We start from the raw sequence: 14755 nt of genomic DNA, 5'->3' as shown, positions 1-14755 counted from the left end.
GAATTAGAACGTCCGTCAGCCAATCAGAATGAAGCATTCTAGAGCGCGCCGCTATGCGGTGACGCGCAGTACTGCGCTTCTTCAGAGAGACTGCAGCAGCTTCACAGAACCGCTGAACCTAGTGAACTGTCTCCTGTATTTTTATTTACCTGTTACTCACACACCCAGGAGCTGTTAAACACTAACGACAAATGTTGCAAACGACGCGTCTCTTTCCGTTCCCAAGTTTGAAGTCACAAATAAACATTAACCAGAACTGCGTACATTATTAACGCATCCATTAATTAATGCTGTTTAGGACAGACTGATGCATTGCTAGAACTTTCCAGAACTGTACTGCAAAATCAGTTTTGTTACAAGTATTCCCATCTTTCAATGAATTATACAGGCCTTATGTTAATACACAACCTGTATCTGAGCGATTACATCTCAGCTGTACTGTGAAATGTAGTGATAAATAACGTGTAAATAAATTCCCATAAGATAGGCTTCCCCAGTAATGTGGTCAGTAAAAACACAAAGACAGCTACGGTGTTATGCACACAAACACTAAAAGCGTACTATACAAGTATACTTACTAAATGACTCAAGTGTGTGAAGCTGGAGCGCAAAAGCAGTCTTAAGTATCTCGGGGATATTTGTAGAAAAAGCCAACAATGCATTGTATGGAGATATTTCTTTTATGCCAAAGTAAATCATGTTCCATGAACATATTTTGTAAGTCTCCTACCGTAAATATATCTTATTTTTGAAAAGTAATATGCATTGATTTGAACCTAATTTGGACAAATTTAATGCTGATTATCTCAATATGTAGATTATTATTATTTTTTTTATTTTTTTATTTTTTTTTGCATAGTACTCATTTTCCAAATTTTCAAATAGTTGTATCTCAGCCTAATATTGCCCTATCCCAACAAACCATACATCAATGGAAAACTTATTTATTCAGGTTTCATCGTTCAAGTCTCAATTTCAGAAAAAAAAATAATGACTGGTTTTGTGCTCCAGGGTCACGAATATTATCATAAACACTCCATAGCCGAGCAATAGAAAAAAATCTCTAATTCTTTGAAATCATCAATTATTAGGTATCCCCCCTCCCAGGTCTACTTTAACAGTGCAGACATGCCTAAAAAAGCGTGTTTTGCAGAAGAATCACATGTTGTTTCTAAAAAATAATGTGCAGTAAGGAATTCGACACACGACGTGAAAGTTCATTATTTCTCCGTACATTTTCGTGGTATTAGCTGCACCCAGAAGCGCCCCTCCACGCGATCTGACGCGATCTGACGCGCTCGGAGGAGGAGCGCACGCGCCTTTAAATAGCCGCTCCTCGCCGCTCAACGCTTCAGACAGCCTCAGCGCGCTCACAAACAACCAGCCGTTCTCCATCACCCGCTCTCTCACACACACAGAGAAACATGATTAAGAAAATGAGTCCCTCGGAGAACGAGTTTGACATCCCGGCGAAGAACTGCTACAGGATGGTCATTCTCGGATCCACCAAAGTCGGCAAGACGGCGATAGTGTCCCGCTTCCTGAACGCGCGCTTCGAGGAGCAGTACACGCCGACCATAGAGGACTTCCACAGGAAACTCTACAGCATTAAAGGAGATGTATACCAGCTTGACATTCTGGATACTTCAGGGAACCATCCGTTCCCAGCCATGAGGAGACTATCTATTCTCACAGGTAAATGTCAGATTGGAAACCGGTGTAACTTTGATTTGACATTAGACTCGATTTCTAATCTCTCTCTTTATTCTTTTGGCAACAGGTGATGTTTTCATCCTGGTGTTCAGTCTGGACAACCGCGAGTCGTTCTGTGAGGTCCAGCGACTCAAGCAGCAGATCTACGAGACCAAGTCCTGCCTCAAAAACAAGACCAAAGAGAACGTGGACGTGCCCCTGGTCATCTGCGGGAACAAGGGCGACCGCGAGTTCTACCGCGAGGTCCAGCGCGAGGAGATCGAGCAGCTGATCGCCGGGGACGAGCAGTGCGCGTACTTCGAGATCTCCGCCAAGAAGAACACTAACGTGGACCAGATGTTCCAGAGACTTTTTGCTCTCGCCAAGCTGCCTAACGAGATGAGCCCGGACCTCCACCGCAAGGTGTCCGTGCAGTACTGCGACATCCTGCACAAGAAGTCCCTGAGAAACAAGAAGATCAAGGACGGCGACGCGTACGGCATCATAGCGCCCTTTGCGCGCCGCCCGAGCGTGCACAGTGACTTGATGTACATCAAAGAGAAGGCGATAGGAGGCAGCCAGGCGAAGGACAAAGAGAGATGCGTTATCAGCTAAACCCCGAGCCGCCTCCAGCGCTGCTGCGGTCATTACTACGGGATGCAGCCGTGTCGCTGCAGTCTCTCGGAGGGAGTTGTGCCTTTGCGGTGACTCCGGATAAACCGCGTTCGCACCGGCGGTAGAAGTCATCGGCTCGAGCGTGGGAGCGCATGCATGTTATGCTCGCGAGATCTCTTGTACAGAATAGCGACTCTGTTCTGTTCAGTCCGAGCGCTCTGTGATGTGGCTTATCGACTCAATGCTTCAAAAATGTGCTTTCTTAGAACATTTGCCTTGTCGAGTGAGTGAACGGGGAGTTGAGTTGCAATGTCAGCTGCTTACAATGTTCTGGTTAAATTCGACCACGGTGGTGAAATCAACTTGTGAATGTTTTATTGCGATTTGAACAATTTTTTTTTTTTTACTGTCATTGAATGTATATTTATTCTTCTATGCCGATATTGAATTTGACACAAACAGAAATAAAATCATTTCTCAAGAACGTGCACGTTTCCTCGTTACTTTTCAGCGAATTTGAAACCATTTCTTTATTTTCCCCACATACCTAACGCAGACAAATACATAAGCTTTAAAACGGCAGAATAACTAGGATGCTCAAACTGTTGTCGTTTGTATTTGACACCTGCTTAAATATGGCTTGGAATGAGGCATGAGCAAAAAAAAAAATGTTCATATGTTCATATCATCTGAAAGCTTCCAGAAAGCTTGTTCCAGATATAACGAGGTTCAAACTACTGTCAATACACATTTGATACCAATAAAACACATCTGGTGATTTATTCTTTTAGCACATTAAAATGGTTTCATGATCTATCTGAAAGTTTGCAGATAAAGCCCACTGAGTATAAACATTCCAGCCAGGCATATTCCTTAAAACTGCACAATAATCAGAAAATACCTAACAGGATTCTTAAACTATTGTCTTTAATTAACAGCAAGATAAAAACTGCTTGTCACTCATCAATTATAGCTTGGAATGAGGAAGTATGGTCTCTGAACACATACAAGCATTCTTTCATCCAAGCATGCAGCTAAAGCTAAACTGTTCTGAAAACTGCAGAATAATATCAAAATATCTTCTGGGAAGCTCAAACTATTGTCTTCTGTTGTGTACACACACTTGGCCCTAAACAAAAACAGCTTGTCATTCATCTGCTGTGGCATGGAATGAGACATGAATATTGTTTCTAAACAATAATAATAAAGATAAAGCTCATCTTGTGTATAAATATTCCAAATATATGCTTTAAAACAGTGGTGTAATGTGAAAATATCTTCTAGGATTCCCAAACTGATGTCATTTGTATGATGTGGACACACTTGACTCCATGAAAACTGAGTAATCTATTATGGCTTGGAATAAGGCCTCAATAAATGGCTATACCTAAGTGAATGCTTTCTGCTAAATCTCATCTTAAATACTCCAGATGCAACCTATTAACTGCCCAATAATGTGAAAATACCTTCTAGTATTCTCAATATTGTCTGTTATTGGGTACAATAAAAGTGTGAATGACTAATGCGTGCTTGGAATTATGCATGGCACAATATTTTCTCTGAAAACATCAACAAATATGGATTCATGCAACTTCATTTTACGCAGCTAAAGCTTATCTTGAGTAGAAATATTCCAGATATATGCTTGAACAGTAATCTGAAAATACCTTCTTGGAAGCTCAAACTATTGACTATTGCTGTGCACAAACTTAATGCAAAAAAAAAAAAATATATATATATAATATATATATATATAATAATAATTAGTAATCTTATGGATTTAAAATTAGACCCCCAAAATGAGCACACTAAAATCTGCATCTAAAAACATAAATATCCCAGATATTTACACACATAGGGGACACACATACTGTTAAAAAAAAAAAAAAAGGTATAGCCTGAATGCACAGTAAGTCACTTTGGATGAAGGCATCTGCTAAATGCATAAATGTAAATATAGCCTTTACTGGTCACCCAGGCACATTAAATATAATTTTACATTGAAATGCATGTAAAAAACCTGTATTAGAGAAGTGATTTCATTTAATGCACAACTACAACAAAGCTGAAGTTTACAGAATTCGGTCGCTAATAACAAGCACGCAATTCACAGAGTAAAAACAATATATATATATATATATATATATATATATATATATATATATACACACAAATAATAAACAAAAATGATACAAATATAAGAGACGCATCAGTGACTCGATGTCGCCAAGGCATTCTGTGCCTTGAGTCATAGGACAGAAGAATATTTACTTCATACCATTTTATTATGGTATTATTTTCTTCATCCTGGAAAAGTTTACAGAGAACAGTGAAACTAAAAAATAAATAAATAATAAAAGTTGATTTAAATAAGTAATACAGTAACTCATCCTTAACGATTCTGCTCTAATATCTAGTTTATTCTCGCCTTTATTGACCTCAAACTGAGACGCCTAAAAGAAAAGAAAAGAATTGATTTGAAAAGATTGAAAAGAAAAAGCAAACAATTATAAAAGTATGCATTAAATTTCACACAGCCTCCATTGTGTCTCCAGACAGCGTTTGGGTATCTAGAAAGGAAGCATCACTTCTCATTATTTAATCATTATTTAACCATGTTTGGGTTGATTTATGCCTTGGTTATCCGCTGAAGTTGAGATGCATCCAACATAACTCAAGATCTTCCTAAAACCTTACAGGAAACCTGAGAACCATGGCATGCATGATAGAGATGTGTGTTTGTCCTGTGTTAACCCTTCATCACCCTCTGGATATCTTTAGTCACATTAAATTGGTCAAGGCCTGAACTGCATTCCTAGATTTGGAAATATTTACTTTGGCATTCCTGTAATATTGATTTCCATAATCAGTGTCCCAGATATGAAAGCTATGTAAAAGTTAACAGTCGACCAGGTTTTGTCTGTTTGTGTACATATTCTTATGGCAGATCTGTGACTGAATGTTTGCATTGTACAGAGTAAATCGCTAGTGTTTGATATTGCATGTTTTTGATAGTTCTCAACACTGTTCTATCAGTGCCATGAACACATGAACTTTTATTGAATATGAATGCATGATTAATTCAAGTTCTAAATAAAAGATAAAGTGTCTCTCACTTTGACCTCAGACATCTGTGATTCCCAACGAGGAGTCGTTTTAAATTTGCTTTGTTAAACCTTTATATTATGCTCAACTAATAAAAAATGACAAACATGTTTTTCTTTACTCTGTTTTGTAAGTTAGACAAGTCTGTTTTGCTATGAAGCAGATATGTATTCATGGAACAAGTGAGGCATTCAGTCATGTTCATAACAGTCAAACTGAATTTGCGGTCAAATGAAAACACTAATTTCAGTTATAGTGATTAGTGTAAACATGATATTCTAAAAATAGAGTTGATTTTTAGTCGCAGGAGTGTTTGCATCACCCAGAATGCCTAGTTGTGATTGTAAAGGGAATTAAATGTAGCTGCTTTAATAAGGTTCCAGGTAGAGATGCTTTAATAATAATAATAACTTGATTTTATATAGTGCCCTTAAAAGTTGCTTTCTCAACACAGGCAAAACAAACCCCAAACACACTTTGTGCATTTTTACTTTCTCAAAAAAAAACTCATTCTGTATGATTTATAAGCGTTTTGAAAAATGGGGACATGGGTTATGTCCTCATAAGTCACCCTCTCCTTGTAATACCTGTGTCATACCCATGACATTATACACACACACAAGGGCGTAACTTTGGGTCTACCATTGGGGGGGTTAAACTCGCGGCATATTTATTTATTTATTAATTTATTGTATTATTTTCTTGTGTTAAAGGTAACATGCTAATTTGCATAATTTAATTATGCAATCCCCCCCAAAACGGGTGACTGTATTGGAGCAAACAGCAGTTACAATTCAGTGACATTGGTTCTACACAGTCCCTGGCACCCTCTGGCTTTACCTCATAGGACACTGGCAAACCAACATCTAGCCAGCCAACTCCAGTCAACAAAACAAATCATCAGCTAACTCAGTGTTTCTCAAACTTTTCTGCCATTCCCCACTTCAGAGGTAGGAAAGGGTTCCGAGCCCCACCTGTCCCCAATCACCCCAACAAAATGTTAATAAACTAGGCTTTAAGTTTAACTGTTAAAATGTATTTTATTAACATCACATTTTAAAAACTTAACATCAAATAACAGCATTAAAAAATTTCAAATAAAGAAAATGAAAGTGTGATGAAATAAGACTCAAAATTAGATTAAAAAATAATAATAATTGTGTTTGCATTTAGCCTCTGATAACATCAATACAAGTGTGGACTAACATTAACCTAGTTGTGCTTTGATTCATTTTGACACTTTGCAAAATCCATGCAAAAAGAACAACAAAAAAAACAAACAAACAAAAATAAAAATAATCTCAAATTGAACCAGAGGTGGTAAATTCCTAATAATGTACGTATTTTTTTAGGTATTTTAATAAGATAGATACCTAAAATACGTTGCGCATACAGCTCAAGTAATGCGATCGTTATAAAGGTGTTTGAACAACAAAACACATCCACTTGCACATATTTGACAATCGGAATATCAGATATATCCTGCTATAGCTAACACATTTGTGAAATTTTGAATAAAAAAGGAAATAAAAGCAGATCATCAGTCATTCAGCACTATTGTGGCTACGGTGTGACAAGCAATGAATGGCGCGTCTCCATGGGAACCATAAAGCGATACTACGATCAATAACGGTAGCCTTGAAATACTTTTAAACTTACGTGTGAAGAGGTTAAGTAACGTCAAGGCTTACATTTAAATGTGTCTTTGTTTTGAGTGTATGGTCAATAAATAACGGAATTTAAAAGATGGGCACAAAACCTGTTTGTCATGTTTCTATTCCCCACACTTTGAGAAACGCTGAGCTAACTTAACAGCTAACTTAAGGGTACCTCCGTTTGGTCAGGATTTTTCTTTTTTCTTTTTTTTTTGGCTGGTGTCGACAAACAATGAAAAATCGTTGTCTGGCTGCCTTTCAGTGTCCTTTTCATCTTTCCGTCAGCTTTCTCCAACCATTCATCCCATCGACTGCGCAAAATAGTGAACAAACTTGGTACAGAAAGCGGGTTGGGTAATACCAGAGACTTTGGTAATACCAAATCGGTGCGGTGGGCGGGGGGTACATTACAGATTATTTAAAATATGATACTATCTTTCTTGCTGGCAAATGAAATTAATAAAGAAAATGAACAAAAGTATTCATTCTGAATATTTCATATCTATTTTAATCTGAATGATGTGATGATATTGGGGGGGTTATATTAGCTGGATCTGATTTTTGGGGGGGTCATGACCCCCGTAACCCCCGTGCAAATTACGCGCATGCACACACACACACACACAAGCACAAGCACACACACACGGCAATAAAATAGACACTAAGTTGAACAAACAGGCAAAATTGAAGCAGTTATCAAGTAAAAGCAGCAGTTAATGCATTTACAATATAATTAAAATCTTCCACTAAAGACACAGACGTTTCTAAAGAGCCTTTAGAATAATGTTAAAAGTGTGTGTTTACAGTTTGGAATATTTATTAAAGTTAACAATTTTATTTATTTATTTATTTATTCCAAGTAGTACTACCTACCAAATGTATTATCTATTATTTTTCTCAATTAATTTAAATAATTTCAAATGCTAAATTTAAAATTAATTTAAAACTAATTTAAACATTAACCAGAAACCATACTTAATTATTGGATTATAGGAAATGCAATATATAAAAACACACGTGAGCATGGTCCATAAAAGCACAGGACATGAAAATGAACTTTTGAAATTTCTGTGTGTGTGTGTTTGTATGAGAATGTGTGTGTATGCGTGCATGTTTGCATTTGTTTGTATGTGTGTGTGTGTGTGTGTGTGTGTGTGTGTGATGGTGCTCTTGTTTTTGTGACATATCAGGACACAACTCTGTATAATGACATGGGTATGACACAGGTATTACAAGGAGAGGGTGACTTATGAGGACATAACCCATGTCCCCATTTTTCAAAACGCTTATAAATCATACAGAATGAGTTTTTTTGAGAAAGTAAAAATGCAGAAAGTTTCCTGTGAGGGTTAGGGTTAGGTGTAGGGTTGGTGTAGGGCCATAGAATATACAGTTTGTACAGTATAAAAACCATTACGCCTATGGGATGAACTTTTCACAAAAACAAACGTTGTTTTGTGTGTGTGTGTGTGTGTGTGAACAGCTCACAGTGAGGTGTTGCTGTGTTTGTTGAACAGCGTGATTGTTCTGATGTGACGGTTAGCAAACCCTTGGAGCACGTGCTCCATCATCAGTTATTATTCATTAATGACAGCCTCCTCCATCACTTCTCACACTGGCTTGTCATTAACAGGATGTTTTGATGGAAGCATAATGTTTGCCAATCATGTTTCCTCATTGCAATATCTGTCTGATCGGTTCTGTAGAAAAGCACAATCAATACTTCTGTCTGTTTGCTTATCATGCCACTGAGATGATGAAACCACATCATACACTGGATCACATATTATGATCCTTCATGTTTTGTAAGATTGTAAGATGTTGAAGTGCACTGTCATGCTACAAAAATAATAACTTCTACTTGTACTCTTTAAAAGAGAGAAAGAAATATCTTAATTGCAAAGGAAGTGAATGTGGTCAATTTAGAAGCTGATATTAAGCTTATAATTTAATAAAAGTATAAAGGTTAAAAGGTTATAATGTTTTAAAGAAATTTAGAGGTTCAAGGTTCATGGCATTGTACTCTCAGGGTGACATTTGTTATAAATGTATATATCCATTATATAAAGTTGGCTATATCTTGCAGATAAGGTTGGCAAGTAAATTTCCACTTTCAGGAAAAAAAAAAAATGCACAAAAAAAAAAATTAAACCTAAAACTTAAAAAAAAAAAAACACACTTTAAATAGCTAATAAATGTGGAAATTACACACAAAACAAATAAATTGATAAAAAAATAAACTTTTTAAAAACTATATAGATATAAAAAACAAACAAAAAAAAACGTTCTAAAAAAAAAAAAGATTATAAAAACATTAAAAAAAGAAAAATTATGCACAAACACTAAAACATTTTTTAAAAATCGATATAAACGAATAAAAATTATAAATTAACAACTACAACTTAAAAAGTATATAGACCCTAAACTAATAAAAATGTAAAAACTAAAACCTTTAAAAAAAAAAAAAAAGACATTAAAATCTTATTTTAAAAAGGACGAAAATTACACACAACAAAATTATAATGAAAACAGAAAATATAAAAACAAAATGATAAAATAACACCGCTCTTGTAATGAGAGTGAACTGATTCATATTTTTTTATCTATTTCTTTTTGTGACTTTTTCTCATTTAGGGCAATGGATGTGCATACAACACTGTTACGATCCCCTTTCCCAGTCTAGGGTTGGGAGTGGGAGTAACAGATTACCTAAATTTATAAAGGAATAAATTAAAGAAAAACGTGGAGGAATCACCTCAGTCCTCTGCTCCAGAAAATACAAACACCACTTAGTAAGTAAATAAGTAATTTATTTATAAAGGGAAGCAATAAATGTCTTCAGGAGAGGGCCTGTCCAAAACAACAAACAAAACAGCAGCGGACAAGCAGGAGGAGTACTAAATAATCTATCCAAGTAAAAGAAAAGAAGTCAACAACAAAAGCTTTCCTCAACTCCCTCACCAACCAAAAACAGGGATAAACATGAGTACAAAATAAAATGACACCCTCTCCCTACAGCTTCCACTACTAACGAGAAATCAAATAAAAGTGAGTTACAATACCTCTTAATACCTTAACAGAAATAAAAATAGAAAATAAACGTGCTACACTCTGTGGCTTCAACACACCACTTGTGCACAGGAATACAATTCAGTTTCGGTTCAAATCACTTAACCATTTTAACCTTACACCATCAACGGAGGAACACACTGCAGGTCTGGAGCAGGAGAGAAGTGAGCCTCTCCCAAACAGTGTTCCCTCTGCTCTTTTGTAGCAGCACCTTCTGCAGCACACACTCGGATGGGTACCACCTGTGGGCAATCTGAACTGCCCATCAATTAGAGAGCGGTAGAGAGTGAGAGAGAACACACAGGATACATAACCACACCCCAAAGGGTGCGGAAAACATACCTTATCAATTAATAAAAAAAATTAAAAAAACATACATCCTAGGGATGTAACAACACACACTTAAATCTCTGTCATATTAAGTTTGATCTTTACAAAGAAAAGATTAGCAACTGATTTTTTTTAAAACCAACATCACATTAAAACACATATTATTTATTTAATGTTTCAAAGAAATTAAAGTAAATTTATTTTTGTGGTAATCAACATAATTGTGACCCTTCCTGGACAACAAAACAGTAGCACAGGTTTATTTGTAGCAATAGCTATACATTATATGGGTCAAAATTATACATTTTTGATTTATGCCAAACATCATTAGGATATTAGGTAAAGATCATGTTCCATGAAAATATTTTGTGAATTTCCTACCGTAAATATATCAAAACTAATTTCTGATTAGTAATATGCATTGCTAAGAACTTCATTTAGATGACTTTAAAGATGATTTTCTCAATTATTATTATTATTATTATTATTTGCATCCTCAGATTCCAGATTTTAAAATAGTTGTATCTCGGCCAAATATCCAGATATCTCAACTAACCATGCATCAATGGAAAGCTTATTTATTTAGATGATGTATAAACCTCAATGTAAAAAAAAGGACTCTTATGACAGGTTTTGTGCTCCAGGGTCACAAATGCTGTCGACTGAACCCTGTTTAAAATAGTTAGGACAGTGATGCAGACCAAGTTCAGACAAGCAAGCCGTGTGTCCTTCAAGGGAGTGTCAGACACATGAAAAGGTGAGGAAACAGATCGTACTGTACTGATATCGACCTTCTCTTCTGGCTTCAATGACATTTGAGTTGACGCCTAGATGACGCCGATCTGTTGCTGGAGGGAGCTGTGCACCCTAAACAAATCTACTGGAGTCAATAGGAACACTGGAAACCTCCAAGAAAGAATTTGTTTATTAGAAAATAAATTGGAGTTATGCAACTCAAAATGAATTTTAAGCTTATAATAATTGAGTGCAATGTGTGGAATGTGCTAGAAACGCATTGCCAAAAAGTTAATAAGACTTCACGCCTGCTCAAGTTATTTTTGTTCCTCTCCAGCTGCTTATGAAATGTTCTACCTGAGCATTTCACACTTCACTGCTTTGCAGCATCCGCTTCCTGACGCTTTAGATTCTAACTTTTAATCAGAAACCAGCTGCTGACAGCTCAGCTAAACACACTGACCGCATCAGTGACCGTCTGCTGCTTTAATGGCACTTTCAATCTTTGAGCGACCTGCAAAAGAGTGAGTTTAAAACCCAGACGACACGCTTGCGTCAAAGCTTCATCGTGTTAGTGTAACCCTCCTGAGGTTTAATGCATTACTAAGTAATTCATTACTGTAATTCATTTTACTTTTCCTCGAGAAGTTATGTAACGGTTAATCTTCAGTTGTTCTGTTATTTCAGTAGCTACTTCTGACGTGATTGCATTTTGGTCAGTCCAAGAATAATTTATGCAGTTTTATATAAATTATTTGAAGGCAATTTTTTTCAATTGGTGGAGGTTCAAGATGTAATTAGTAGCTAGTAATTAATTATTTGTTGTTGAGTCACTTACCAAATTATACCCTGATGGTATCTCAATAATGCTTAAATAAAACTGCACCACATTTGATTTTTAGACTGCTTGAAATGCTTTTTAAGTTATTTATTTGACGTTGTAATTTTGTGAGTCATGAATTTGCATGCAAAGTTTCAACATGGTGTTTTTAAAAATACTACAACGGTGTTTTGAAAAATAATAAATAAAATAAATAAATATTTTTTGACAAGCTACAATAAAGGTTTTCTACTACTTCAATAAAAATAAATTAAATAAAAATGGGGGGAATGCATGTAAACCAAAATAAGCATTTATACAAAATGCCTATTTTGGTTTACATGCAATTCACAAAAAAAAAGAAAAAAAAAGTAGAAAGCCTTTATTGTAGTTTGTCAAATACTAAATAGAAAATATAGTGCCTCATACATGTGAGTAATTCAGAGTTGCACTGAATAAAAGTCCAGAATAAACAAATACATAATACATAACTAAATAAATATATATGCATTCATAAATACTTTACATAAGACAAATACAATTTAATGTAGAATGCAGTTTTTATACTTTATTTCAAGCATAATATATGAAATACATTGTAACATTATTTATTATATTTTATTATTACAATATATATTATTATTACATTTAAATTAATCTTTTGGTACAGTGCACGTATTGTGCACCTACATGTTTTTACACTGTACTTATGTTTAAAAAAATACCTGTATATAATTACGTCACTGTAATTACATTTATAATTACACTGTTGTCCCATCCCTTACCCTTTAAACCTACCCAAACCACCAAACCTGTATCACACCTCAATAGCAGCTAAAGTGTTTTGTAGTACACTATGAACACAATAAATACATTGTACTCATTTTCTGATGTAAGTACATAGTTGTCAAAGAGACAATTCACCCAAAAATGAAAATTCTGTCATCATTTACTCGCCCTGTATGAGTGGCTTTCTTATGTTGGTTGCCGTTGTGAACTGTCCCTTTAAGGCCACGTTATATAAACCTGACATGTGTGTATTATGGCTATTCTTGGCTTTTTGTCGCATTGCTATGTTTCTCTTTTGTAAGACACTTTGGATAAAAGCATCTGCTAAATGCATGAATGTGAATGTATATGTGTCTCAATCTCAGCATCACTGATGAGACGACTGAGTCACACATCACAAAAACACTTGTGTAGAGGTTTAATGTGAGGAGTATTCCCCATGTGCAGATCTGGAGAAATGAAACACAAACACTCCACTGAGGTAAATCGGTGTGAGATGTTTTCTGATTAAGTCACTAATGGACGTGGAGATGAAATAATCAGTCTTACAGTTCAGTTTAAACTGGTACGTTACTGGCATGTTATTATGCAGTACTTTTCCTCTTATTTGCCACTTACTGAGTTTGAGTCTGGGCACCTGAAATCCCCGCTCCCCTCCTTAAAATCCAGCTCAGACCAGCATGGAGTTCAGTGCACAGATTTCTTGAATAATGTGTGCGAAATGCATAGTTAAGTTTAGTTGCATTGGATATTTAATTAATTGCAACATATATATTTTTGTTTAATTGCATGTGATTCCATTTTAATTTTAGCATGCTTTATATAATTATATATTTTTATGTACATTTCCAAGTAGCATTTTTTATAATATTCTTGTTTCTGATCAAACAGTCTGGTTCAAGCACACAATCCTCCTGTACTCTGTTTTTCAGCAGGGTAATTATCATCAGTTACATAAGCTCCCAAACTCACTCACCCAAGCCAGATTCCGCAGGTTTCTTTCTAATTTCCTTTAAGAGTCCATAAATTGGATCTGTATTGTGCCAGACAGGACCTTCCACAGCACACACACTGTCTGATTGTATTCAGGCGCTCCTTTCGCGTCTCCATGACGTGTGTGTGAACAGACACTTTCTGTAGTCGTGAAATAGTTTGCTGTTTTTCCAGGCTTTGAGAGACAGTGTGCATCTACATATGATGGCCTCATTACGTACAGTATGTACATGCAACGATGAAAAACGTTTTTGTTTAAACACACTTGACCCATTCATGAAACATGAGAATATTTCTAAATAAATCGTTCTGAAATCCATGCATATGTAAATATGTCATTTATACACTTTGTATTTAAGACATTAAATTACTATAGTAATTTTGATAAATCTATAAATTGCTAATTTAATGCAGTACCTATATATTAATATGGAAGATATAATCACTTTACAATGTTGCTGCAATCAGAGAAGAGTGAATGCAGCATGAATATCAGAGGAAATATACAGTAGTTCAATAAAAATTCAATAAAAGCACACTGTTAAGTATTAATTATTGGCCTCATCATTAATGCTGTCTTATCTTATGCAGATAATCTTAAATTACATTATCATACAAAAGTTTGTGGAGTTTTGAATGTTTTTTTTTTTCTTTTTTTTTTTTAAAGAAGTCTCTTCTGCTCACCACAGCTGCATTTATTTGATTAAAAAAAAATACATTAGAATTTTTGGAAATTCTCAAAGCTGTATTTTCATCATCATTCCTCCAGTCTTCAGTGTCACATGATCTTCAGAAACCATGCTGATATACTGATTTAATGCTCAAGAAACATTTCTGATTATTATCAGTGTTGAAAACAGTCGTGCTGAACAATATTTTTTGTGGAAACCGTGATGCATTTTATTCTTCAGGATTCACAGATGAATTAAAGGTTCAAAAGAACAGCATTTAT

At 35.4% G+C, this 14755-nt stretch overlaps 1 protein-coding gene across 2 annotated transcripts; it reads left to right on the top strand.

Moving 5' to 3' along the window:
• The first annotated feature begins 1333 nt into the window (after nt 1-1333).
• LOC132122572 (dexamethasone-induced Ras-related protein 1-like) lies at nt 1334-2791 on the top strand. Of its 2 annotated transcripts, none has more exons than XM_059532949.1 (2): nt 1334-1695; nt 1855-2173. In XM_059532949.1, the coding sequence occupies exons 1-2, from the start codon at nt 1425-1427 to the stop codon at nt 2037-2039; spliced, it is 456 nt and encodes a 151-aa protein (XP_059388932.1). In that variant the 5' UTR covers nt 1334-1424; the 3' UTR covers nt 2040-2173. The 2 variants fall into 2 exon arrangements, with proteins under 2 accessions (XP_059388932.1, XP_059388931.1); XM_059532948.1 differs by having other exon boundaries at nt 1335-1695; nt 1781-2791.
• The last annotated feature ends 11964 nt before the right edge of the window (nt 2792-14755 follow it).

The sequence above is a fragment of the Carassius carassius genome, chromosome 40 (assembly GCF_963082965.1).
Source record: "Carassius carassius chromosome 40, fCarCar2.1, whole genome shotgun sequence".
Classification (NCBI taxonomy): Eukaryota; Metazoa; Chordata; class Actinopteri; order Cypriniformes; family Cyprinidae; genus Carassius; species Carassius carassius.
This window is presented reverse-complemented; position numbering and strand designations above follow the sequence as displayed.

Coding starts and splice junctions, on each gene's coding strand:
- LOC132122572 (XM_059532948.1), top strand. CDS start 1,425: ATGATTAAGAAAATGAGTCCCTCGGAGAACGAGTTTGACATCCCGGCG. Junction 1,696..1,780: donor GAGACTATCTATTCTCACAG/GTAAATGTCAGA, acceptor TTTTGGCAACAG/GTGATGTTTTCATCCTGGTG.